This window comes from Aythya ferina (assembly GCF_964211825.1).
Source record: "Aythya ferina genome assembly, chromosome: 14".
In the NCBI taxonomy this organism is placed as follows: domain Eukaryota; kingdom Metazoa; phylum Chordata; class Aves; order Anseriformes; family Anatidae; genus Aythya; species Aythya ferina.
The window spans coordinates 15322491-15348716 of record NC_140312.1 but is presented as its reverse complement, the minus strand read 5'-3'; the positions used below and the strand labels follow the sequence as shown (position 1 = coordinate 15348716).

Below are 26226 nucleotides of genomic sequence, written 5' to 3'. Positions count from 1 at the left end.
CCGTGCTCCTTTATGGTCACTGTGTTCCCAACATTTCTTCCAGCATGAGCTTCCAAGGTACAAATTTAAACATCACTGGTGTCTGACTTGAGAAGACAGTATCTATAGATATGTAACACCGCAGAGAAGAGCTCCTCACAGCAATTGAGGGTTGTATCTGTCCAGGAAGCTGATTAAAAGCTTGTGCTTACGCACATGTTCAACTTATCTGCCAGTTAATCCTCACAACTGTCCCACAAAGTCAGAATAGTAACTATTGTAGTTGTGTTTCCAAAGGCATAAGAACAGAGATTTAGCCACATGATCTACTGGCTTTGGCAACAAAGCTAATGAAAACATCCCGTTTTCTGCTCTTAGATTGCTGCTCCTGTGTCACTCTGCTTGGTGCCTACGTAACAAGCCCAATCACTTAAAAGGTTTAGTTTTGTATGGTTAGTTTAAACTATTTTTTTTTTTTTTTCACAGTGCCTGTGAGAGATGGCAGTGTAGGGCAAGAGACAGCAGGGGTTTCTGAAACCAGTGTTTCCTTACAAAGCCAAAGTGTCTTGTAACTAAAATCTGAGGCAGAAGGACAGGACCAGTTACTTAAAGCCAGAGAAGGAATTCAGGACTTCCGGGCTTGTAAAGGACTGGGATGCTTTGTTCAATACAATACAGTCCTACCTGAATGCAAGGAAAACTGACAAATTGCTCCTGCTCTTTGAGAAACATTTAGGTGTAGAATGAGGCTTGAGAATAAGCAGGAAATCTGGGGCAGGGGGGAGGCAGGGACCAGGCAGTCATCTGAGCAAGCAAGATATTAAAGGTACTGCGTGTTTATTGCTCAGGTATTTTGAACATTGATTTTTGAATGCATTAGGCTCACAATGAGTCAGGTAACTCAACAGCTGTTTGCTAGTCTGTGCCACAAACAATCCTCATCTTCAGTTCAGTCTCACAGAAATTAACAGGTGCAGCAGTACAATTCAGTTTGTATTGCTCTATCATTTTTTATTTTCTGGGCAGCTTCAGCTTTCAAGCATGCTAATTCTCTGAAACAACTTGATACTTCGTTGTACTTCTAAAAACAGGGAGAGAGGTTGTGATTACCTGCTTGAGTAAAAGAGGGTTTCAATTTAAGCAGATAGTTACAGAAGCAATATGACTTTTCCGCTGCTCTACATGTACTACATGTAAGTAAATGGCCCAACCTGTTTCACACACACGCAAACACTAGTGCATAATGAGACTATAGCAGCAGAAATTAAATTATGAGCTATGTAAACTGCCCACATGTACAGTGTTGCCAACCCGCCTTATGCTTGGCCTGTGAGCCTCTTGCCCAGACTCGCCCTGGCAGCTCACTTGCTGGTCCTGTCACCTAAGGATAGAGACACAACACACCAGCAGTGGGATTTAGACATCCTGAGACACTGCTGAGCTAACAGCCTGCGTTTGGGATGGTGACATAAGTGGTAAATGTCATTTCAAAATGTAAAAGGTAGGTTTAAAGGATGGGTTTTGCTCATTCAAATGGCCCATATGCTCTGCATCCTCTCTCAGTAAGTTACAAGTTCAAATGTCAGATTCCTTTCAGGTATTTTGTAAACCTGCAATGCAGATGTGGAGGTCTGAGAGCTATTTAGCCAGATTTTCTTTACTATCACTGGAAAATAACAGGCACACTTAGGAGTAACTCATCTCTAAAGAGGAATGACCTTTTAGATGGACTCACCTATCAAACTATGTGACATGCTACCCATCTGTACTGCCCGGTCCTGCCCAACCAATACATTAAGGAGCTGTGGCATGGAAATATGCTCTCAACTTCAGAAACAAATTAAATAGCTTGGAAATGACCAGATTTTTTTTTTTTTCCCCTGAAATAAGTTTAATTTTGCAGTGTTTTTTACAAGGGACCTGACATAACCAGTTATACATAAGTAATGTCAGGCAGGTCAGCAGTGAGGTATTTCTGAGGACCTGCTTGTCTGAGAAGAGAGCACGGCTGTTTCAGAGCTGGACTAACATCCCATGACAGTGCTGGGGTCCGCACAGGTTTTGGGGATGAATCACAAACACATATGCCGTTAAAAGTTCACATACTATTACACAGATTGCAAAATTACAGCAGTACGAGCATCTTTACTGGCTGGGTTTACATAAACGTGAGGTAAGTTAGTTCTGCCACAAAGTGGCAGGCAGGGAGCTCTGCTGACTGAGCTGCCTGTCTGTGACCCGCACAAAATCGCCTGGGCCACAGCTGCTGTCCATCCTCAGACGTGTGAGAGCATCCTGAAGAGGCAGGGCTCAAGAACCTGGAGCTCATAATACTGATTTAAGTACTTTTTAGGGGTGAAAAAAAAGGCTTGACATTGTACAAAAATCCAGCTCCGGCTGATCCAGTAGACAGTCTGGCTCACAATACAGTTATATCAGGACTAATGCAAGGGCAGTGAATTGCATGGGTAGAGATAAGGAACAAGGACTTACACAAGATTTATTGCCCAAGGTTGCATATACTTTGCATGCACTTCAGAAAAACAAGCCTGAGTTTGCCTGTACTGGGGCCCACACCTCTAGCAGACTACTTTATGGATTGACAACTCTAGTAAGTTTGAAAACAGCTGGTCCAAGCTTGCTGTTTAGATATTCTTGAATTCTGCTAAGTATCTGCCACATTACAAGAAACAGCTGTGCAAAAGCAATGTACCAACTGGATGATCCCGATGCACTCCCTGCATATCTAACTGCTGTGTTGCAATGCTTAATTCATATGTAGAAAGTACTTAGACATTCAGCTGAAAGGTGCTAGACAAATGGAAATGCACATTTGTAATGGTTAGGCTACGCAGAAGTGCCAATGAAAGGAAGAAGAATAGCCAAAACCCATTGGCTCTGACAGCTGAGCACTGAGGAGGTGGGATGGATGGCTGCACGACAGGGAACCCTTCCCTGGTGGGATCAATATCCAAAGCTAGTGCACAAAACTACACTGTTATCTGAGGAAGGCCAAGCTATGGCCATTTGTCAGAGGACAACATTATCACATCTGGCAGCGCTGGCTCTTCCCTGGGCCAGGATTTCACAGGCATTAATCACCTACTCCTCCACAGTGTGTGCTTTTTCCAGATTATGCAGGAGAGCCTTGACTATGAGGCAAACAAAAGTCTGTGTGTCCTGGCAATGGAAGCAGCCACCCCATGCGGTGCTCGTGCCTGTCAGCATACCCAGGCCTGGTATTTTCACTGGAAAGGGAGTGAGGTGTCCCCGTCTGTGTGTATGTGTGGATGAAAATTACTCGGTTCTGACTTTTTCACTTTTTAACTCTGAATAAAAATAGTCTGTGCCTGGACCGTGAGAAACTGTGCAACTTACAGCCATCATTCAACACTGCAATTTTGTAAAGCAGATGAAGTCAGAACAGGCAAAGCACTGGTTTGCTTTTTGAAAAGATGCTAACACATGATAGAAAAGCCGGATGCGGACAGCCAGGATGGTAGAAAATCCCACCAGGGGATATCTGTGTTAAAGCACATCGCTGTTGCTGACAGAAAGATGTTATGAAGTCTTTGGATTTTGAGAGAGACAGAGACAACACTGGGGGAGAAACCAGTGCTGAGGGAAATGCTACACGAACTCTCCTCAGAGCCTCTTATATAGCTGGGCCTTTAGGAGACTCAGCAATCGTCTGAGACAGTTGGAGACAGTGGCTTGGCTGGAGATGAAGGGAAGAAAGCCACAGACGCTGAACAGTGCATCACGACGCAGCTCCCAGCACAGACTTGCTGTGCTCGGCCTTTTTTTTTTTTTTTTCAAGGGGCCTCTTCCTGACCCAGCTCTCGGCACGGGCTTTATTAAAATCTTAATTGAATTCTTTCTGGGGATCAGGTGGGCTCGGGGCACGCACCCTGTGGTACATAAATCTCGCCCCGGCCCCCGCCATTTGCTGAGCTTCCTCAGCCCTCGCGGTGCCGAGGGCACGGGCCGAGCGCTCCCGGGCCCTTCGGCTCGGGGCCGGCAGCGGGTGGCGAGCACGGGGCTGCAGCGGGGACACGGGGGGAAGAAACACGCCGGGGCTCCGCCGAGCCCCGCGGCGAGGGCTAAACCGGCGGCCAACGACCGCCAGAGGGAGCCGCGGTACCGCGCAACGGGCCCGGGGCGGCCGCGCTGAGGGGGTGGCGCTGAGGCGGCCGCGCTGAGGGGGCCGCCGCTGCTTCCCCTCGGCCCCGCAGTCGTCCCTCACAGCTCCGGCCACAGCTCAGCACCGCACCCTCCCCGGTACCGAGCCGGGGGAACGTTCACAGGCTGATACATACGGCAGCTTTACCTTGGCTCCCTGCTCAAAGTGTATTTGCTGAGATCTCGCAACATCGCATACCTGGCAGCTGACTTGACGTTACCCAACTCCTTCCCTTTTGCAAGGGCTTTTGTGCTTCATGATTAAATTAAAATAATATGTCTGAGCAAAGCAAGGGAGAGGGGAAAGGGCCCACAGGAAGAAGCCAAACAACTGCTAGACTCGAGCCAGCTGCTTTTCTCGGGGGCACTAACAAACCAAGTCCTAGGTTTTGATATTTTCCAAGCAATTAAAGAAGACAGTCGTGAATTTTTAGCTGACTTCCAACTGCAGCATTCTGGGCCACCACTACTGGATATTAGATAGTTTATAATACATTATAATACATTACTGTTGTAAAAAGGAAGGGATTACATTTTAAGTGTAAACATTTGAAGGGTCAGCAAGGATTTCCAGTAATTTAACAATGAAACTTGCTAAAAAATAATAAAATAAATAAATACATAAATAATATATAAAAAAGGAACCACATGTTCTATGTACAATGAAAAGATTTTTCAGGACCCAGGAACTGCTTCTCTTACCGCAGTAAACAGTCTGGTGAGGGGCCCACCTTGTCACAAACATTTTCTAGACCATACTCACAGTTTTTACAGGACTTCACTTGAGTCTTGTTACAAATCTGACGGTGAGAAACCATTTCAGTTCCCTTCCATACATAATCGCTTCTGGTGCCTTAAAACGCCTACCTTGAGGATAAGCAATTAACGTGCAGCCGAACGCTGAGGGCAGCCCAAGCTGCCCCCAGCACCCCACACCTCTCTCTTCTTTGGCATCCTCCTCTCATAACCCTGGTCATGTCTTGCACAATCCCTTATGCTGCTTTTGTTACGGTTATCCTAACCTTTTGTTACACTCACTAACCGACACTGGCCATGACATCTGATCGGATTTGGCCAAAAGAAGAGGAAAATACTGACAGGATCAGCTTGTTGCTCCTTGACAAAGGCACCACAAAAGCAGCAACAGTATACTCAGGAATGGGTTTCAGTGTTACTACAATCTTCAAGCAACAAACAGCGTTTCTTCGCATTGCAGTGAAGTCTGCATATTGAGTTAATATGAACATCGTGCCTTTTATTACCCATCATTGCTGAACCTCATATGAGAAAATCCTGGAAAGTATCACTTTCAACTGCTTATTGATCCTGATGGCTTAACTCATAAGGCTATGGAAATTACAGCTTTTCCAGATACACTCAGGCTGTATGCTGTGATGTCCTGTTCAGATCTGTGTAGCCTGTTACTTTCTCTGGGGACCCCTGATTTCTTCTTTTCCTCATGGGTACTGAATCACCTTGTTCAGCTGCTGTCCCACAGCACTTCAGATATGTGATCAGGTACAGAGAAGCACTATGCAGGTGCCTGTGCCTAGTCACTGGAGGGAAGCAAACACTTCTGAAAACCTCTGAAAATTGATTCAGATGGTCTAAATCCTGTACTGACAAAAGAATCGGTGAGAAAGAGCACACAAGAGAAAGTTAGACATGTGGACCTCTGTGAAATTTCAACCACCTGGATATTGCTTTTAGTTTTTGTTATCTGGGTAAGATTCCTGCAAATGGTCGACAACTAAAGCAATCCAAATGAGCAGTGCAGCTAAACTGAGCATTCAGGGAGAGCACAGCTTCCAAAACTCAGGAGAACACCTCTGGGTCCAGCACCTCCTGCTGCCTCTGTGCCCAGGCACAAAGCTTGGAGCTGCCCTTGTGGGGAGGGGGGCACTAGAGAGAGGTATATAAAAGAGCCGTTAACATTTTATATTGCTTGGAGTTGGCCTCATTTGTCAGAGCAATTCCAGCAAGATGAACAGAAGGTCCCATGATAAGGGCACTGCATACACAGGCCAAAGACATGGCCTCCACCAGGGCTTAGACTCCAGAATATGACGAAATGAAGGGAAAAGGATGTGTATTAAACAAAAATCCCCAAGGAATGTATGAAAGACCTGACTTCCACTCTCATTTTTGATCTGTTTCCCTTCTTCCTCTTGTATTTTCTTTCCCTTCTACTCCAGCCCCAAGCACACACAGATGTTATAAACACTGACTCCCCTTGCTCTAATACACACGGGAGATTTAGAGCTGAGCCACTGTAAATATGCCAGCGAATAGAAATGCATTAAAGGATTAAAGCATTCCATTTTAACTTGTAAAATTTGGGCTTTGGGGTTAGTTTTTTTTCACTGACATGTAATATACCTTTAGTGTAGGCAGCAGGAAACAGCAGGGCAGAGAAGTCAAAAACAAAAATAGCTTTAACTATCACAGCAAACCATGTCACTGCAGAAATGCATAACCATCAATTATGCAGATGAGGACATCAATTCATTAGCTACAGCCTCCAGATTTTCCTGACCTCAGTCTTAATGGGGACATGCCTCATTTGAAGCACAGAACAAAGCAACACAAAGAAGGTATGTGACTGGGGACACTGAACTTAGGCAGTCTCTGAAAGCATTCAGAGTAGAAGGGAATAACCAGAAATACCTGTCCAAAAGAGCTTAATGAGCATACAACACTTAGGAAGAGCAGGCACTAGAGAAGAGGTACTAAAAATCAAGAAACACAAGGTAGAGCTGCAGGGAAAGGCAGTGAGATGTTAGCGATTTGGGAGTTGCAAAACTTTTTCATGTATCAGTGGTGATGATTTTTTACCTTTCCAAGCTACGGTTACCTCCTGCCCTTAGTTCCAGTTGTAATCAGTCCTCGGCCTAAAACAGATTTAAACTCCATGGCAACAAAGGCAAAATCATAACTGGAGTAGTGTTTGTGCTACTTTTATAACAACACATCACTTCAAGCACTATCATCTTCAGAAGCCAAATAAAAACCACATGTTGAGAAAAAAAGCATGAAAAATGCTAACGAAACACAAGACTAGGGAAATAAGAGGTGAAAAAGATATATTAAAGCACTCAAGTTCACTTTCAGCTTAAAATACACTCTCTTGTTATGTTCAGTCCTGTTTTACATGACTTCAGTGGTAGGTCTCCTAGGCTGAGAGCACTCAATAGTAAGATTTTTCTTCCTTGCTACCTCCATTTTCATTTGCTTGGTTTTTATACCTTTTCTCTTACTACTCTGTAGACCACCCAAATAAGCCATCTTTCTCTTCTTGGTGTTTACAGCCCTTAAACACTGGCAGCTGATTACCGTATCTCCCTTAATGATCGTTTGGCCGGCCTATGCATATCTAATTCCCAGTCATAACTCAATTCCTGCAGCACCCCTGCCAACTGTGGAAGTTATTGTATTACAGACCTTCTAACGGAAAAGCAAGGACCTTTTTTATACCCCTGCAACACGCAATTAACACAATCCTGACCCCTTTCTGTAGATTATTCATAAAAGGGGCAGATTCATGGCCAGTGTAAACACTGTTTGCAGTAAATTCTCACAGTGCCCCTGATATGGACAAAAGGGCTGACACATCCCTCCAGCCCTTCTGCTGGGGAGCTGAAGCCTGTGCCAGTCTCCTGCAGTATCACGATGTCCCTGCAGAGCTGAATACTTCATTCTGCTAACCAAGAATTTGGTAAACACAAGCGTAATAGCAATAAAAATAGCCTGAGCTCTTCAAGTCTGAGGCCCTCCTGAATGAGGGGTCACAGTACTGATGCCTTCACATCTGACTTCACCAGAAGAAGTTTACACGTCACGGCACACAGTGTACTGCAGTGCAATGAGCTATTGTTTCACTGATATATTCACTGAACATGCATTATATAAAATAAAAAATACAGTAAATACAGAGTGTAAAAATGATCACATATAGATTCTGCAATGCTAGCAGGACTCACTAAATCATACACCCTTCCAAAAAAAATAAAATAAATAAAAAGACTGCAGACAGCACAGAGGAGGGCAGGTGCTAGCACAGCAGCAGGGCCAGTCACAGCACTGAGTGCTACATATCACAGAATCACAGAATCACAGAATTTCTAGGTTGGAAGAGACCTCAAGATCATCGAGTCCAACCTCTGACCTAACGCTAACAGTCCCCACTAAACCATATCCCTAAGCTCTACATCTAAACGTCTTTTAAAGACTTCCAGGGATGGTGACTCCACCACTTCCCTGGGCAGCCTGTTCCAATGCCTAACAACCCTTTCAGTAAAGAAGTTCTTCCTAACATCTAACCTAAAACTCCCCTGGCGAGAGTTTTTTTTAACATCCTCTTCAGCGAGAGCCATCACTGCACATTTCTGGTTGTGGCACATGCCAGGATGTGCTGCAGCACAGCCCCAGCTGCTCTGCCAGCACTCGGAACAAAACAGGGTGCTTGGGTTTGCTTCTTAGCACCAGGAGCACACGCTAGTGAAAACAGCTCTTATGTTCGGCTGGTTATCAAGTGTCAGTTTCTGATGAGGAAAGCTATCAAGAGTCTTCACAAAGTCAGTTTGTCAGAAAGGACACTTTACACCATCTATCATCTTTTTAGCTCTGAAAAATATCTAAGTACCTGCCATTTAATGTCAGGGAACAGGGCCATTACAGAATACATGTAAAAATGTGCTTCAAATTTGAATGATAAACTTTTTTTTTTCCTTTAAAAAAACCAAACCAAACCAAACCTGCAATTGGAGGCTAAGCCCCAAGTAAAAAAAATCTGTGTCTATTCAGAAACCTGACACATGTTTAGGAAATGAAATTGTTACCACCTTATCTGTGGCTGTGTACCTACAATTGTATGTCTCTCCTTCCACAAGACACAATGTATTGCTGTCTGACAACCAAAATAGCAGTTGCCTTACCTACTTTTTCTAGCAGCATTGGAGCATGCTGGCAAATACAGAGTGGTGGGCCACATTTCTGCACTGGGAAGAAGCACAGAAATTCTTGTGCACAGAATTTCTCTGCTGCACCTCCATGATCAACCTCAGTGCCAGTTCTGCATGCACGTCCTCCAGCAGAGAGTGTGTCTATTGAATCCAGAGGCACTTGGTATAAACAGGCTATATACATCTATCACACTTGGTACACATCTATACTTTGTGTTAGTCATCATGTTTACAAGAAATTTATAGGCAGAAAAAGCCAAACTTCTTCTACTGGCTTGCTACATTTTTGTTGTAAGGCAAAAACCTCACAGTTCAAGACACAAGCCAGCTATTAGCAGATAGGAAATTTCTAAAGTTACTATGACTAGGCTTATTCCAGCATTGTGTATTTTGTGTATTCTTCAGCCTTCCTTTGAAGTAATAAATATTAACCAACTCTGGCAATATACTACTGGATTAACAGCTTGTGGTACACTAAGAAAACACCTTCCTGCTCTACTCTGCACTGCTGCGGCCTCAGCTCCAGTACTATGGGCAGCTTTGGGCACCACAATAAAAGAATTTAAAACTATCAGAGAGTGTCCAAAGGAGAGCTAAAAAGGTAGTGAAAGGTCTGGAGGACAAGACATATGAGGAGCAGCTGAGGTCCCTGGGTTTATTTGGCCCAGAGCAGAGCAGGCCGAGGGGAGGCCTCATGGCGACCTGCAGCTCCCTCACAGGGGAGCGGAGGGGCAGGCGCTGAGCTCTGCTCTCTGGGGACAGCGACAGGACCCGAGGGAACAGCATGGAGCTGGGACAGGGGAGGGTCAGGCTGGGGGTTAGGGAAAGGTTCTGCACCCAGAGGTGGTTGGGCACTGGGACAGGCTGCCCAGGGACGTGGTCATGGCCTGGGCCTGTCGGAGCTCAAGAAGCCTTTGGACAATGCTCTCAGACACACGGTCTGATTTTTGGGTGGTGCTGTGTGGATCCAGGAGTTGGACTTGATGATCCTTGGGTGTCCCTTCCAACTCAGGATATTCTGTTTCTATGACTCTTTTAAAATACCTTTGCATGCCTTTCTCCTACTGCCTACTCACTGGAAACAGTTCAGCACAAGAGCAGGTTTCCAACATGTGGAAAACAAAGTGGCTGCTCAGAAGGTGTACTGCTATCAGCATTGGTTTGTAAGGGCTTAGGAGTTGGCAAGACCACTGTCATGGTTTCTCTGATGCTCTCACTAGAAGATATATGTTACAGACAGACCACTAGCTAAATGAAGTTATCTACTGAGTTGGAAGAACTAGTTCACAATTAGCTTTAATTTGGCTGAGCAGTTTTAATGCCTGAATAGAACTGACTAAACTCAACCCAGCTACTCACTTTAACAGGGAAAATCTACATTTGTAATGTACATTTCCACATTTTCAGCAGCAGTTTTCCTTTGGTTATAAGCTATACTGTTATTTTTAGACACATTCAACTTACTGTAGAGAACAACTTTTAGCATCACTGATCATTTTTAAATAAACCAGAACTCTTCCAGTATGAAAACCAAGTACCAAGGCACTGAGCTCCTCATAGAGCTCAGCATGATTCCAAGAACAAACACCTTTCTTCTTGATGCTCTTGAAAGTACTTTGGAATGATCAACTCTCTACTGCTGAGTAAAATGTCATAACTGGGAAGAATTTACTTTCCATCTTTCTGAAGTGTCCATTACAGTGAGGTGAAAGAGGTTGTATGAGGCCAGTATGCTGTAGAGTTACAATCTAACTAGAGGGTATTTTGACACTTTGATTCCTTTTGGATCGTTCTCCCTACTTTTTGCTTAGTTCTGAACTATCTTTATCCTGTCACTCTTATTTCTTCCTGGAATTAATACTGGTATCCTCCTGACTGCATTACATTATTATTATTATTATTAGCTGAAAGAAATCAGCATTATAATGGGAAACTTTTATGTACATGTGTGTGCTGCAGTCCTGTTTTGCACAGACCTTCCTAAAAGGCCGCTGATCAATGAAGCAGCCAGTGGGGATGAACATGGCCCGCCAGCTCCTGCTTCCCTCTGGTCCCCTTCAGCTGAGTGAGAGCTCCTGGGAGATACAGGCGGAGTGGTGCAGAGGACAGGTAAATGGTGACTAAAGCAGCTGTACACAGAGCTTATGAACACCTCTTTAAAAAAAAAAAAAAAAATCAAATTGCTTAACAAAATAGACTACTGACAATTTGCGTATATGTAATCTATGCATTACAGCCAGCCAGTTCTTAGAGCTGCTGAAAAAGAACGTGATTGGGGAGGAGCAGGAGGACTGCTTCCTGACAGCTATTTTAAGTAGATTTGGGCTTGCAGCAGAATTGTTAAAAAACTTTGATAAAGTAGACAGCACTGGTGTAGATGTCCATATTCCTAATCAAAAGGATACAACTAACATCTCTGCTTTGACTTCAATTAGTTGTAATATGAGTGAATTAAAATTATTAGGTAAAATGACATGAAGGCTTGTGTGTTTATTGCCTTCAGAAACTGTGGCTTAAGTTCTCCAGAGTTCAACAGTGTGCTGAGGGGAAGACAAAAACATCTGTGGCTCTGCCTCAGGCACGGCTCTGCCCCGGCCTACGGGTGTGACTCAGACCAGCAGGCCCAAGCTTGGGGCCCTGCCGAAGGCGGCCTGGATTTTGGTGCAGCTTCTATTTGTCACCAGCACAGGGCAAGTGGTTTTAGGCAACCTATTCCTGATTTCCCATGTCTGGTACATGGACATGCTAACACTGACTTGCTTTGTTTTTTATGAGAAGGTTTTGCCACCTCATAAAGCATCCCCCTGCCCATATGTATACAGCTAGAAAGGAAGCCGTGGGTCCACAGCACACTGTTTCTGGGTATTCAGGTACTAGACTGAAGAGAATGATCTCAAGGGAACAGGAGGAGAGAGAGAAGAGAAATGCTATCATTTTTGCAAGAGATACTAAAGAGACATACAAGGAAAAAAATAATTCAACTAAAAGAGATTTTGACTGCAAAGTCATCAGGCAGCCTGAAGGACAAAACTTTACTCTTTCTGAGGTTCATCTCTGCAGAAGAAAGTTTCTGAATTTCATGAAAGCAAATATTTGATTCTGAACCAAATGACAAAAGTTGGATGATATTTAAAGGTCGTGGCCTTACATTTTCATTGTCCTACTACAAAAAAAATATATATATATATATGTGGAAAACTACAGAAATCCACTAAGAAAAACACTTGTCTTCTTTGTTCTCTTCAAATACACCAGAGCCCTTTATAAAGGCAAAAAATAATTCATCTGTCCTTTGCCTTGTCTCATGCAAGATGTATATGTACATTCAAATTTTACAACATTTGCTGTGCAGGTCAGAAATTAATGCTGGTTTTGCTCATTATATTTGATGAAAAATCCCTAAGGATTACCTGAGTAAAATAAGGCGTAGGATAGAAAGAATAAAATGAATTGCAAATACCTAGAATTATAAAGAGCTCAGTGATGTCTCATAGAAATCTGTGAAAAACAGTCTATTTAGAGACCATCCAGAAGTATCAAAAAGGAGTCCTGTGAGGGAAAGGCACAGCACAAGCTGCAGAAGGTATAATCTGAAGGTTTTAGGAAGAAAAGGATCTGCATGCAGTAAGATCTGCAAAGAAAGTTTTGGTAAAAACTGGGTTTGACAAGCTCTAATAATGATCCTAAGAATTAATGCTTTCACTCCTCCAGCACATTCTTCCCTAGAAGGCACTGTATTAATGAGGAAACCTCCCAGGCTTCTTTACAGATAAGTGACTGCAGCTAGGGAGAGGTGATTACAGAAGAATCCCATCTCCCTCCTTTGGCAGATGTAGAAGTTCTTCCATCATCAAAGTAACTGTTCAATCTCAGCACCAAAAGAGTGGAAGAGAAGTCTATGAAAACTGAGTAGAGGGTCAAAATCCTTGAGTTAAAACCTAAATTCAGCTCTTCAGAGTGGCATGCTGTGGGCAGAGGCCAAGCAACAGAATAATGCAGGCAGCTGGCAAATGCCACTGGGGTAGGAGCCTTGTCCTGCTTCACAGCCTGGTGGAAGAAGGAATCTCATCTCCTGGAGACATGGATTTGTGCATTTCTGTAGTTTTTGTGCATAAAGAGCCAGATTTAATTTGTCATGTCATAGTTATCACAAATGAGACAGATACAGGAAGACCTTAAGCTCTTCTGACTTCAGGCTTTGTGCTTTAACCACAAGAACATCCATCTATGCTATGTAAGAATTAGGCAGACTGCAAGAACTGCATGATACAATCTGTAAGAAGTATTTTTAATGACGTAGCATTTTTGAAAATGGATTACACAAGGATACTTTTATAGAGAACTATAACGTAATTTGGGCGTAGGCTCTGCAGAAGGACAAACACAATTAATTCTGGTATTTTCCTGACTGCCTCCTTTTCACTGCTGTCAGGAAGCCTGCATGAAAACATATGATTTTACACCAATGACGTCTGCATATCACACTTTACCATTTATGACAGTCTGTACGCAACAGAACAATCCAGGAACTCTGGAGGAAATTACACCAGTAGTTTGTGTCAAATTTCTATTTCTACTGCAAAGGATTAATTTAGCATTCAAATCAATATGGTTGTGAAGTAGCATAAAATCTATCAGGAAAAAAAAAAAAGAACAAATGTAGGAAAAGAGACTGAAAGTAAGAATCTCTCCTGATAGAAAACAGTTAAACAGACACTAATTCCAATGACTGAGACCTAAATTATTCTTTTTCTTTTTTTTTTTTTTTTTTTTGTTAATTCAAGCTTTTAACAATTGGAGCATGGTCATAAATAAAAGCAGTGAATTCCTCATCAGTTGGTATCTCTAAGTTAAGGAAGGGTATCTGTGTAAAAGATTTACTTTATTTCAGCAACTAACTGTTGGCTGAATGCTAGGTACTGTCATGGTATGGAAGAGTAACTTCCACCCGTGTAGAAGCCAGGAGGTTGATAAAGTGCTCAGAACAGGTTTCTGTTCTCATTTGTACATATATATATGAATATTGATCTCATCAATGTGTATAAATACCTGAGGTGTGGGAGACAGAGGGATTTGGCCAACCTCTTTTCAGTGGTTTGTGGGGACAGGACAAGGGGCAATGGCCACAAGATGGAGCCCAGGCAGTTCCGCACCAGCATGTGAAAGAACTTCTTCACGGTGAGGGTGATGAAGCACTGGGACAGGCTGCCCAGGGAGGTTGTGGAGTTATTTAAGATATTTAAGAGATATCTCTGGAGATATTTAAGGCCCATCTGGACGCCTACCTGGGCAGCCTGCTCTAAGGAACCTGCTTTGGCAGGGGTGTTGGACTTGATGATCTTTTGAGGTCCCTTCCAACCCCTACAATTCTGTGATTCTGTGATATATGGCATAATTAAATTGAATAAAAGACCCAAGTGGGAATCTTACTTTAAAAATAAATCTTCTATAGCATAGTTATTATGAGCTTCAGGAAGCCTTTATCATGCAGCCTACAAGTGAAGATTTCCTGTAACAAACCAGTCAGGTCTTCTTTCAAAAGGACAATTTTAATCACTTCATAGTTGTGAATTAACTTGTATTTCTTTCTAATTTGATGAGAAACAAAAATGTACTTCATGTAATCCTTTCCACTGGACTTTTGCTGACCTCTCTTCTGACTAGAATGAAAGAATGACTGTTGATGACAGGACACCCAGGAATAGCACAAATCTGTGCCAGGGCAGGTTCAGACTAGATTATTAGGAAAGATATCCTTACCGTGAGGGTGGTCAAACACTGGAACAGGCTTCCTAGGGAGGTGGTTGATGCCCAATGCCTGTCAGTGTTCAGGAGGCATTTGGACAAGGCCCTCATGAATATGTTTAACTTTTGGTTGGCCATGAAGAGGTCAGACAGCTGCACTAGATGACCTTTGAAGGTCTCTTCCAAATGAACTACTCAGTTCTTTATACTTCTTCACTAAAAGTCCAACATCAACTTGAACCTTTCCATCCAAACATAGCACAGGAATGAATATATGAAGTAAAGCTGAGTGAACAAATTGATCTTGGGCTTTTCCAGGCTAACTTTGTCCTTAGATCTACTTAAATCTGCTCAAAATTGCTACTGAGATACAGGAACAGGTGTGCTTCAAAAGCCAGAGACAACTTGCCCTCACAGAGCAGATAAAATGAACTGCTGTATCCCGACATGCCTGCAATCCAATATTATGTCTCATCCCTGTCCTCAAACAATTTCTGACAATAAGTTTGCAAGGCAAGGCCATCCGCAGAATATGCTACAACTGGTAACTCCAGAACATGCATGCAATTTGCCTGGTACAAACCTTCACCCTGGCTAAATCCTAAGGGCCTGGGGGAAGAGTTTTACAACATAACGTGTTGTGTACTTTGTTCTTCCAGCACCCTTTGCCTACTGAAAACTACCACCACATATACCATACTCGCTGCTAGCTTCAAAACCTGTCTGGTAACAGGCTGTTATCTTATCCCTACAGGACATTACATATATTAGCCAAGTATTTTGCTAATTTTACTGTTCTTAAACACTATTAATAAAACCCATTGTGGAGACCCTGATGAAGAATTACAGATAATGTGGCTTGCCATGGACTTCCCACATCCCATCACAGGAGTACCTGAAATAGTAAAACATCTCAGTTACAGCACAGGACACGGTCAGCTGTAGATTTCCTGCAGCTGTAACTGGTGCACTACCCACCAGGCAGTATTTTAAGGCCCTCTCCTCTTTTGGCACACACTTTTGAGCCAAAGCAATAGCCAAGGTGTTGCTCATCTATTCTGAGAAGTGAACCGCTTCGGAGGACAGGAGCTCCTGATACTGCCTCTGAAAATGAATCTGTCTTACAGCAGAGCCCCTCAAAGTCAATCAGTCCACTTTTGCTAAGGATTGATATTTAAATAAGGCATCCAAACAAGAGAGCAAGGAGGAAGTAATTGAGATGGTGAACAGTTTTTCCAGCGGTGGCACTATCATTTGAATGTTTCTGGTTCTCCTAGTAACTTTATTTTTAATGAAAAATGAAAAATAGTGTAAGTTGCACAGAAGTCACCAATTCTAAAGGTTTAGATAAAATACACCACACTGAACCAACTACTCTTTTCAATACAATGCAATGTAGGGCACAATGCAATTAAAAGTACAGATAAACTCATGGGAGCCAGTACCAGATGTTTTAGCCTCTGAAACATCAAGAAGGTATTAGCAAAACTCAACTTAGGAATGATGGCCAGCGCCTGAATAATGGAAATGATTGACCATTGTCCAAGCTACTAAAGGAAATAGGGGATTTTCCATTATTTGGTGCTTTCCTGTGAAAACTCGGGGCCTAGCTGGAAGTTATATGTTAGCCAAACACAGCTTACGCCTTAGCTGGAAGTCGAACAGGATACACAGGGAGGTCAGACCAGACCCACTCATGCCTCCTACCCTTAAATCCTATGGTTGTAAGGGGAGAGGCAGGTTTCCTCCCTCTTTCTCAGCCCTTAAGGAAAACAAGTCTCTTAATCTATTTAGAAGCCCTTTTTGACATTCTTTAGCTGTAGTTTTTCTCAATCAACCTAATCTTTTCCCATCAAGCTCCATGCTAATCCCATTTTGCTCCACTCCTTAAACTAATAAAAGATTAGAGTGACATTTCAGAAAGGGCATCGTATTAGGCAGCTACTTTCCCATCTCAACAGATCACACGGTACAAAATGTAGTGAACGGACCATTAATCTTATGTTAATGAGGTGTCAGTCTGAATGGAGACCTCCTCCTTGATCAATATGAAGGGTGCAGGAATAATGAGGACACTGCTGCTTGCCATCTCTGGCAGCTTCACCAGAAGGCAGCAGATCTATAAAGTGTTGCTGATGGTGGCAACAGCTCTTGTCACCACACCTCTCTGCCCTCGACAACAGAAAGCAAGCATCCACGCCGATCTGTCACCTCGTGTGCTGCCCACACATAATAAGCTTCCCTATGTTCTAATTAGCGGTGTAAAAATGTTTAACAACCTCAGCTTTGCTCTAACATGAAATCAATTAGGATTAGCAGCCACACACGGGGGAATTTTTCACACCTACCCAGCTGGTCAAAGTCACTAACAAACCACTTTCTTCATTCCTACAGTGGACAAACCATTTTTCTTTCTGGGGACATCTCTGCACTGATATTATCCAATTTGTCTTTATACAGAAATAATTTTCTCATTTTCTTAAATATATCACTGTTCCCCTTAAAGAAAACTCTGAAGAACTACCACATTTTTGGAAGACTGTGGTTTTAACAAGTGTTGAGAGAACTCTCCAGCACAAGTACAGGGCACATCACGGTTAGTCAGAGTTTGTGGCATCCTTGTACTTACTTTAAAGGAAGTCTCTTCCTAAAAGAGTGGGGCGGACTGGAAATCCACCTTGCCTATGTATATTGCATATACAATGCAATGAAGCTGCACTGAACCCAGAAGGGCTCCTTGTGGACACAACTGCATGCTTACAAAGAACAAACTGGGGCATCACAGCTTAAAAATAATCAGAGAATTCCTCTCCCAGGGGAGAGGGTGGCTGAAAGGCAGTGGAAAACATGAGCAGCATGCCTCTCTTTCCCAAGGAAATTCCCTTCTGCATGGACTTCACTTCTACATTTTACATTGCTTTTCTTTCTTGTGACTAATAAAAAAAAATTGGTTTGGTATCCCCAACAGTCAAGTGTCTGAAGGTCAAATTGCCCTACAATCTACCTGTGTAATTTGTGTTTTCTCATGGTTTGTGTAGTTACTACTGATATATGTACAAGATGATCAAAAAACATTCACTCTTAGAGGAATTCAACCCTTCTCCTCCTATTTTGGAAATGGTCTAATCCTGCACTTGCACAGTCACTGTTCTGTCCCAGTACTGTAAGTTAATGCTCAATATCAACATCAGAGAAACTGATTGCTTGGAAGGACCCATTGCTTCAAGGACAACATTCACTTAAATCTCTGCAGTAAATGAGAAAGCACAACATTTTTTCTGAAACCAGCATAGGACACAGTATCATTGGCATTACCTATAAATGACAACTTTTAATCATGCAGCCTCCAACTAAGACTTTATTCTGATTTTCTTACCTAATTGCATACATAAAAGATGCAGTGATGTGAAATAAAAGTTTCTTCTTCCATGCATATTTCTTAGAAAAATCCTACCTCTCCATCTTTTTTTGAAACAAACTGTCTCGTAAAGCTTAGATATTTACCTATATACTGTGGTAGGTGGAGAATTCAGTGTGTCATAGATGAGCCTCACGTGTCCTTGGTATAACTCCAGAGCCAAAGGATCATTGTCTCCTTTGTATAACAAGATGCCATTGTCCTTGTCTGTTGCTACCTGTGAAACATTAATAACCAGGTAAGGTTGCTTGAGAATGATTAAAATGGAAGCAATAAATTTATATTAAAAATCATGCCGAAATCATATATGAAATTGAAATATGATTTAATAAATCATATATATGAGCAACAATGAGAGCAAGAGCCACGAGACACAAAAAGGTCTCGGTGACATTGAGTAGGTTCATACAGAAACATGTTAGCTTTGCACTAACATGGCTCTCTTGTTTCAAGTGAGAATTAGTCTTCAGGAGGAGAAAGCTGCAATATATTTGGTTCTTGTAAATACACTCTGAATGTATTTTTGGCGACTCATGAATGTATTTCTCAATAAACTGGAGTTTTTGAAAATCAACTCTAGCAGTGGAAGAAGCATGCCACAATTACAAGCAAATGAATTTCAGCAAGCGCTGATCTGTTCACATATTCTTCTGTGAACATGAAGATGGAAAGAGGGACCCACATCTGGTTTATCCATGTTTAATCCACTCAACTCAAGTTAAATAGCAAGTCATGCTGACATTTAGAGAGTCTGCAGAAAACAGAGTAGCCCTCCTCCCTCTGGCTTTCATACACGTCAAGAAAAAAATAATCGTGAAGACAATCAAAAAACGAGGACTCCACTTTCAGTCTCCAGCTCTCAAAAACTGCTATAGTACAAAAGAAAAAAAAGTCTTTTTTATTTTTTTTTAGATGCAACTTCCTCACTTTCTACAGGATGAAAGACAATGCTGTAAATCAGTAAGAGGACAGGGAAGTTTGCTGAAACATCTCTAGTTATATTGCCAGTCCTGGGAAAAAAAGAGTGGTGGGATGCTGGAGGCAGGCTGTGTGTCCACAAAGGCACAGCGGTGCCTTAGCTGCTCCTAAATGTTTCAATACTTTTAGAGAAGCCAACTGGCTCTAAACTGACTCTTTGTCAGCATCTTGGCTGACAGGCCCTGTTCCTTCAGGATGAAAACACGTATGTATGTGTAGATGTAGATGTAGAAAAGTACAGGGTTGGCAATGGATGTTCTCTGCACGACATACCTGGAGGGAAATGTTTGCCTGAGGGCGAATTTTGGCTGATGGCAGCTCCACGTAGGAATCCTTCCCGACGAAGTTCACTGTGATGAGCTTCTCGCACTTCTGTCCAGCAAAGCCGGCGAGGCAGCGGCAGACGGGCTCCTGGTGTGCCACGATGCACTGGGCGCCGTTCTGGCACTCGTAGTTATCGCAGGGGCTCGTCTGCAGCAGAACCATCGGCGGAGGAGTTTCACAGAAAAGTCCACTGTAGAAAGTAAAGAAAATAGCAGCCTCATTTGTCACAGTTTTTGTAAGGAAGGAAGCATTTTTAGATGCTGATGTACTACTACTGCAGTACAGTCACTCTGAGATTCATCTACCATGTGCCAGCTTTGCTGCGTGAAAGCTATACAGCATAATGCTGCACAGAAATCCCCATGCTGGGTTTGAATGAGCCAATTAAAATACTGAAAACAATTTGTTCTGCACTTTGCACTGGTTATTTAGCTCTGCAAGGTATGGCAGTCTGTCTAAAACAGCTTCCATCCCACACCATGCCATGCAGACATTCCCAGAAAAATCTGGGACCATTTAAGCCCAAACCTGAGTCTTGGCCACCTGCTCTCCCTGCCATCCAGAAATGTGCAGCACTCCTCAGCCAAAAATCCCCGTCCTAGGCTTTGTGACCTGAGTCTACCTCTGGTGCCGCACATGGGGGAAAAATCCTCTATTGTTAGTGTCTCTTACAGTCTCCTCACCTGCTGTACTGCAGATCAGAGAGCATATAATCAATATGTGGGAACTGCTAACAATTCTCAGAAGCAATGTGCAAATGCCATGCAGCTTCCCTGCATTGGGTGTTTCTGACAGCAATGGGATCATCAACTTTATTTAGGCTGAGTTTGTGGTTGGCTACGTCACAGAGCAGAAACATGCAAAGGAGAGGAAGACCTCCCAGAGTCTGAGGTAGCTGCAAAGCAAATGCTCAGTCTGAGTACTTGTGAACCCAAGTTATATTTGGATCTGTAGGAAAGTGCTACAGTTTGGTCTCAATGACGTAAGAGGCTTAGAAAAAAACAACATTATAGGAGCTTCTGAGCTTTGAGGCTTGGGACATGGCTCCCAGGAGCAGTGAGGGCTCAGTCCCCAGGCTGCCAGCCCGGGTGCAGCAGGGCTGCACACCTCCCAGGCTTTTTGCTTTGTACAACAGAGCAGAACGACTCAGCGACACTGAAATATTGACACTGGCATCGAAGGAGCAGAGGAAAGGGAGAAAGTGCAAAAAGCTGCAGTCATCTTTCACAGTGATACCATGTGTCAGACTAAACTGCAAGAAGTAAATGGAAAAATCTCTGCCCTGTGCACCTCCTGGGCTGCTGCAGCCTGTGGGTGCTGCAAAGGGCTGGGCTGGGCTCTGGGTCCTGCTGGCTGCACACAGCAAGCCCTGCACCATACCTCAGATTTCTCAGTGCAAGGCACTGTCCAAACCCAACAAACGCATACTGGGACTGCTTGAAAATGTGTAGACAACTAAATGGTGAAAAATGGGTGGCTGGAGAGGAGGGAGCGTGTGTCAGGTGGGGTGGCTGCGGGTTCAGGCTCTCCCGCGCTGCCTCTCGGTGTCAGCGTGGGGACAGAGGGCTTTCCAGGAGAGGATTGCAGCAGTCAGTCATGCAGTGAATAACCCCTCAGCACAGCCTTGCAGCAGTGAAATCCCACTTGTCCCGCTAGGAATTTCCTGCCTTTGGGGAGCGCTTTGTGGAATAACAGTGCTAGTATAAAAACAAAGCAAAAAATGCCCCAAACCTCACTCCTCTCCGGTAACGCAGGTGAGGCTTGGAAGCTCAGTGAATTTCTAGGCAATCTTCCTAGATACAATTAGAACTGGAAACGAAGCCATTACCCTGCAGCAAATAGTACCAATAGTAGACGTGCAGGAATAGCAAATAAAAGAGCCACAGCATAGTCAGGAACAATCTTGCTCAGCCATAGGGACCTGCTGCTTGTGAAAGAGAAGGAACTGGGGGTGCCTGCTTTCCTTTTCACAGTTCCTGATGTGCAGTGTTGCACAGTCCCATGGCCCTGCCCTAAGAGCTGTGTGGCACAGTGTGAGAGCCCAAACCTCTCCCTGGCCCTGGTCTCACAACACATGCTGCTCCCTGGTCTGCCTCTGGGAAACTCTTTGTATCAGACAAAAGAAAGACAGATTCACAATGAAATATGGGTGGGATGAATCCTGAACTGCATCAACATCAGTGGAGCTGCTCTGCATTTATATCATGTCTGACAGAAAAGACCCAGGGCATTGCATTACTGTTTTTTTTACAAACAGAGGAAACACCAGGAGGGCAGAGTAAAGCATTAATTGCTTTGGGTTTCTTCATCTCAACTTGTTTCACAATGCTCTGTAGCTGTCATGGCATCCCTGCTTTGGGACAGCTACACGTTACAGAGGAACAAGGGATTTCCTTTCTGTTTTGTAGAGGAAGTTTTCTTCCTTTTCCTCAGGCAAACAAACCCAAAAAACGCCTTGAAAGATGAAAACAGTTGGACTTGGCACCTGGGAGAAGAAGAGAAAAGCTCTCCTTTCCCCACAGCCTCTGTAAAGCAAGGAACATCCTAACCAGCTCCCTGTCATCGCCCAGATCTCTTGGCCTTGCCTGTGGTGACATGTGTAGGGCAAATAAAAACCCGTTACAGAGGAACACGCACGAGGAAGACAAAAACCTCTGCAGGAGGATTTCCTGAGGCGCAGCACCATGCGGGCAGCTCGCTCAGTGCTGTGACACTTGGTGCTGTGAGTGCGCAGCTGTAAGTTGCTAATGCTCTCAGGAAGGGATTGGGGAAAAAAACAAAAAACAAACACCACTACACCATACCCCGCCTCATCAGCCAGCGGTAATAGTCTCTACCAGAAAAACATCATCTTGCACAGGAACAAGCCAATCTATTAATTTAGACAAGCATATCTCCAAAGGGTAATTTGGCAGGCAATGCTGTTGGCCATCAATAAACCCTACTCACTTTGCTCCAAGGAGTATTTGGAGAGGTTCACGGTGTCGGTGCAGAGCTCAGCCTGCTGGGGCAGTGGTGGAAATGAGCATGGAAGGCAGCGTGGGTTGGGGGAATGACTGCACGTGGGACTGACTCTTTGCTCAGTCTTAGGAACACCTCTTTGTGAACACACCTAAACTATGAATTATTTATAGACTGGGAGCCTTTCCCTTCCTGATTGGACCCCTTGGCCACAGCAGCTTGGCAGAGCCTCATGGCCACCCCGCTCCTGGAGGGCACTGCAGCACCTCGGCGGCACAGCCCCGCTCACCAAGGTGTGGTTCACGTTCTACTTCCTGAGAAAACAAGGGAACATGAAAAAAATAGCAACAGCCTCATGGGAAGACATGCACAGAAAGCAGTTCCTGCCAATTTAAGCTGGTTCCTGTAGTAGCTGCCTATCAGCACGGCAGCCAGAGTGGTTGAGCTCAGGACACGTCAGTGCTGTGTCCCCAGTGCTAGCCAGGCACTGAAGTGCACGGGTTGGAGCACTTTCCTCTCCAAAGCCTGGCTTCATTAAGCGTGTGATGTCTCTCTCCAGTGCAGGGCTTTGCAGCTAGTTGGTAAGCAGGTCAGGACAGCCAGCAAGGGGAACAAGCTTGGGCTGATCCCACAGAAGTGCTGCCACCACTGACCTGATGTCAGGCGTGATTTGTTCTACCGAGAGGCGCAGTGGAAGGGAGCACTGCTATGCCAGCCAATTAGCTTTGCTCTACCTAACGCTGAGCATTTTGTTTTGTCTGTGAGAAACAACCAGAAAGCAGAAAGGAAGACAGTATATATAACTCTCGTTTCATGGAAGTTAAAAATAATAATAAAAAAATACATGCAGCCCGCAACAGCCTGCACTAACAGAAAGCAAATGTTGTGAGAAGCCACTGAGTCTCTGCGTGGTGTCGCTCAGAAAGATTTCCCAAGCCCTCCATCCAGCTCCTCTGCAACCTTTCCTTGCCATGAAACCCTTTCAGCAGGCAGCCCCACAAATGGGGCTGTTGTGTTGACGGCATCTAGACATTACATTTGCAGCAAGTGTCTGTCAAGCGTTTACTTTTTTTAATTTTAACTTTAAAAAATACATTTTTAGAAATCATTAATACAACTTATTTCCTTAGCAGAGGAATCTGGAGCACAGCCAGAGAGGCATAGCCTGGCCAACTCCTTCCTGCCTGGTACAATCTCATTTATTTAAATAATCATTGTTGAGTTTCTTGCAACAAACCATCCCAGTGGGGAACTCATTCTCCACAATGAAGGAATAGTGCTATGTACCAAGCTCAGCAGCCCTAATATGTGATTCCCTACTAGAGCAGCATTTGTCAGGACAACACTACTGTGAGGCTGATTGCTGGAGGGAAGGTTTGATAAGTTAGCTTTCATCCAGCAGGGGGTCACAAATTCTTGAAAATGTTTTCATCTCCAGGAGGTAAAAAAAAAAAACAAACAACACCAAAAACAAAACAACAACAAAAAAAACAACTTTGGATAGAAAACAGAAAACTTTACAGAAAGAAAATGTAATTGCAAAAGGCTGCTGAATGATAAGCTAAGGTATGGAGCACAGCTACAAAGGAACAGTGAACAGCAAATGCCAACATGGAAAACCAGGTGTGTGCACGTTGGTACTACTGCTTTTCTGGGGCTGTGATCAGAGGGGTGTAATTGTGCATGCGAGGCTCACCACTGTTAAGAATTACCAGGGACTGCCATTTGTTCAACTGTATGAGGATGTTAAGTTTTAACAACCTTATTACTTGGTGAGTGCAAGTGGCTTTGATGTATAGCATAGCAACAGCCATAAAATTGTTAGAGGTCTATGCATTTATTACAACAGCATAAGCTCCAGATGACTGGGAGGTCACTGTAAACTAACTGCTGGGAAATGATTCCTGAAATTTAGCCAAAAAAAACTTTATTAATCATAATAATAGGTCTCCTAGTTACCTTTTCAGACCACCCACTTGTGTTCTCTCCTTCTCATCAACACTTGCAGCCTTCAAGTACTTACAAAGTTATCTCCTCGCTGTACAGTCAGCAGCTGAAGCACACTTCGTGAACTGAATCTATAACCCTGTACATCTGAAGCCTGAATTCTGTCAATCACTACCTTGGCAATTGCAATCTTAAAAAAATAAATAAAAAAAAAAAAACAGAAACCCCTTCAGAGCAGCAGGCCTTTAAACTATAAAAGGCTAGAGTCATGGAAAGAATAATGAACAAATGAGCAGACCATATTCTGTTAGCAGAATTTTAAACCTGAAATCAAGCAAGACCAGGAACTGCTCTGTGTGGAGAACTCTAGGGGCTTCAGCTTGCTCTCTGCTTTGGCAGATCCTGTTACTGCCCACTGCGATGTTTTTCTCTTAAAACACCCGCACTCTCTTGTGCCTTGTACAGCAAATTTAGAGAGATGGCAAGGAGCAGTGCAAAAAAATGAAAACAAGCATGATACCTCATGCTATTCCTGGCTCTGTAGTTATCAGGCAGGGGGATTACACGTACTTTGCTCGTGTAAGTCTACCTCAGGCTGTGAAGTGCTGTAGGAGCTAATAGGAGAGTTTTGGAACTGCTTGAAGCACTTGTATTTTAATGAAAACCCCTCATTTAAGAGAATTAACAGACAGTTGCTCCTGCTCCTGCTCCTGAGGTCCCTGTTGTGAGAACAGCCAACAAGGGATGCTGCTCAAACTGCCCAAGGGGCTGCATGGGCACAGGCAGGGACCCAGACCAGTCCCCCACCTAACCCTGCTGTTCAGCTCAGCTGTGTCACAACTCAAAATATCCCTATCAAACATTGTGATCCTGTCTTAGTGGAGAGAAAAAAACAAAACCCAACCTAACCCAACCAACCAGCAACAAAACCAACCACAAAAACAAAACATGACAAAAAAAACCCCTTGTGTTCATCACTGCCAAGTCCCAACATGCCTCAAAAATCAAGGCAACTGCAGCAGAGATCTCCCGGTCACTACTGTCTGATGACAGGGTTGAGGTAGCCTTGCCTCGTGGTGTGACTTTGCAATCCCATTTCTCACAATTTCTAACAATTAGATAACACAGAGCATTTACAATTCCTCTGTGGGGCAGCCACTTGTTACGTAGCCAGTCAGCAACTTGGAAGATCCCATAAGCCATCAAAAGGATTGAAGCAGAGAATGAAACATACTGAAAATGGTATGAATATGAAATTGAAAGGGTATCTGATATCCTATAAATAACAAGTCTGATTCAGTGAAACCATGGGTTGACATCATGTTATATATCAATGCCTATTCAGGGAAGTCTGTCTGCTTTGCAATAAAAACTTGTGTTGATAAGGGGAAAAAAACACCCAGCAAGGATGAAAGCAAGAAGAATGAAAACAATTGTAGATACAAGGCAGGGAAAAGGATCTGTAAGTGTTCATGCAATTTCTGCTTTGTCAAGACTGATCTTTTCAGGTATTCCTCTTAGTCTCATGTGTGTATTTCAAACAGAGAAAAGGTTTACCTGGAAGGAAGCCAGTATCCAGCCTCAGGCAATGATTAGTGAATCCATTTGGAGTAGCACACTTATCTTTGACAGACAGCAAGATTTCCAGGAGTCAGATTTATTGGCATATGTCAGAATCAGAGACTGAAAATTTACAGCCCCAACTGTACTGAGCCTGCCCACCAGCAGGCA

The 26226-nt window shown here is 43.6% G+C and overlaps 1 protein-coding gene across 3 annotated transcripts in view; it reads right to left on the bottom strand.

Annotated features, from left to right (window-relative positions):
* SLIT3 (slit guidance ligand 3) overlaps positions 1–26226 on the bottom strand; it is a 515559-nt gene that overhangs the window by 9223 nt on the left and 480110 nt on the right. For all 3 annotated transcript variants that reach the window (XM_084535767.1, XM_084535765.1, XM_084535766.1), the window contains 2 exons: positions 19537–19777; positions 18372–18502 (listed from right to left, as the gene is read on the bottom strand). In XM_084535767.1, the coding sequence (XP_084391893.1) occupies positions 18372–18502; positions 19537–19777 (372 nt within the window). The remainder of the gene's footprint in view (positions 1–18371; positions 18503–19536; positions 19778–26226) is intronic.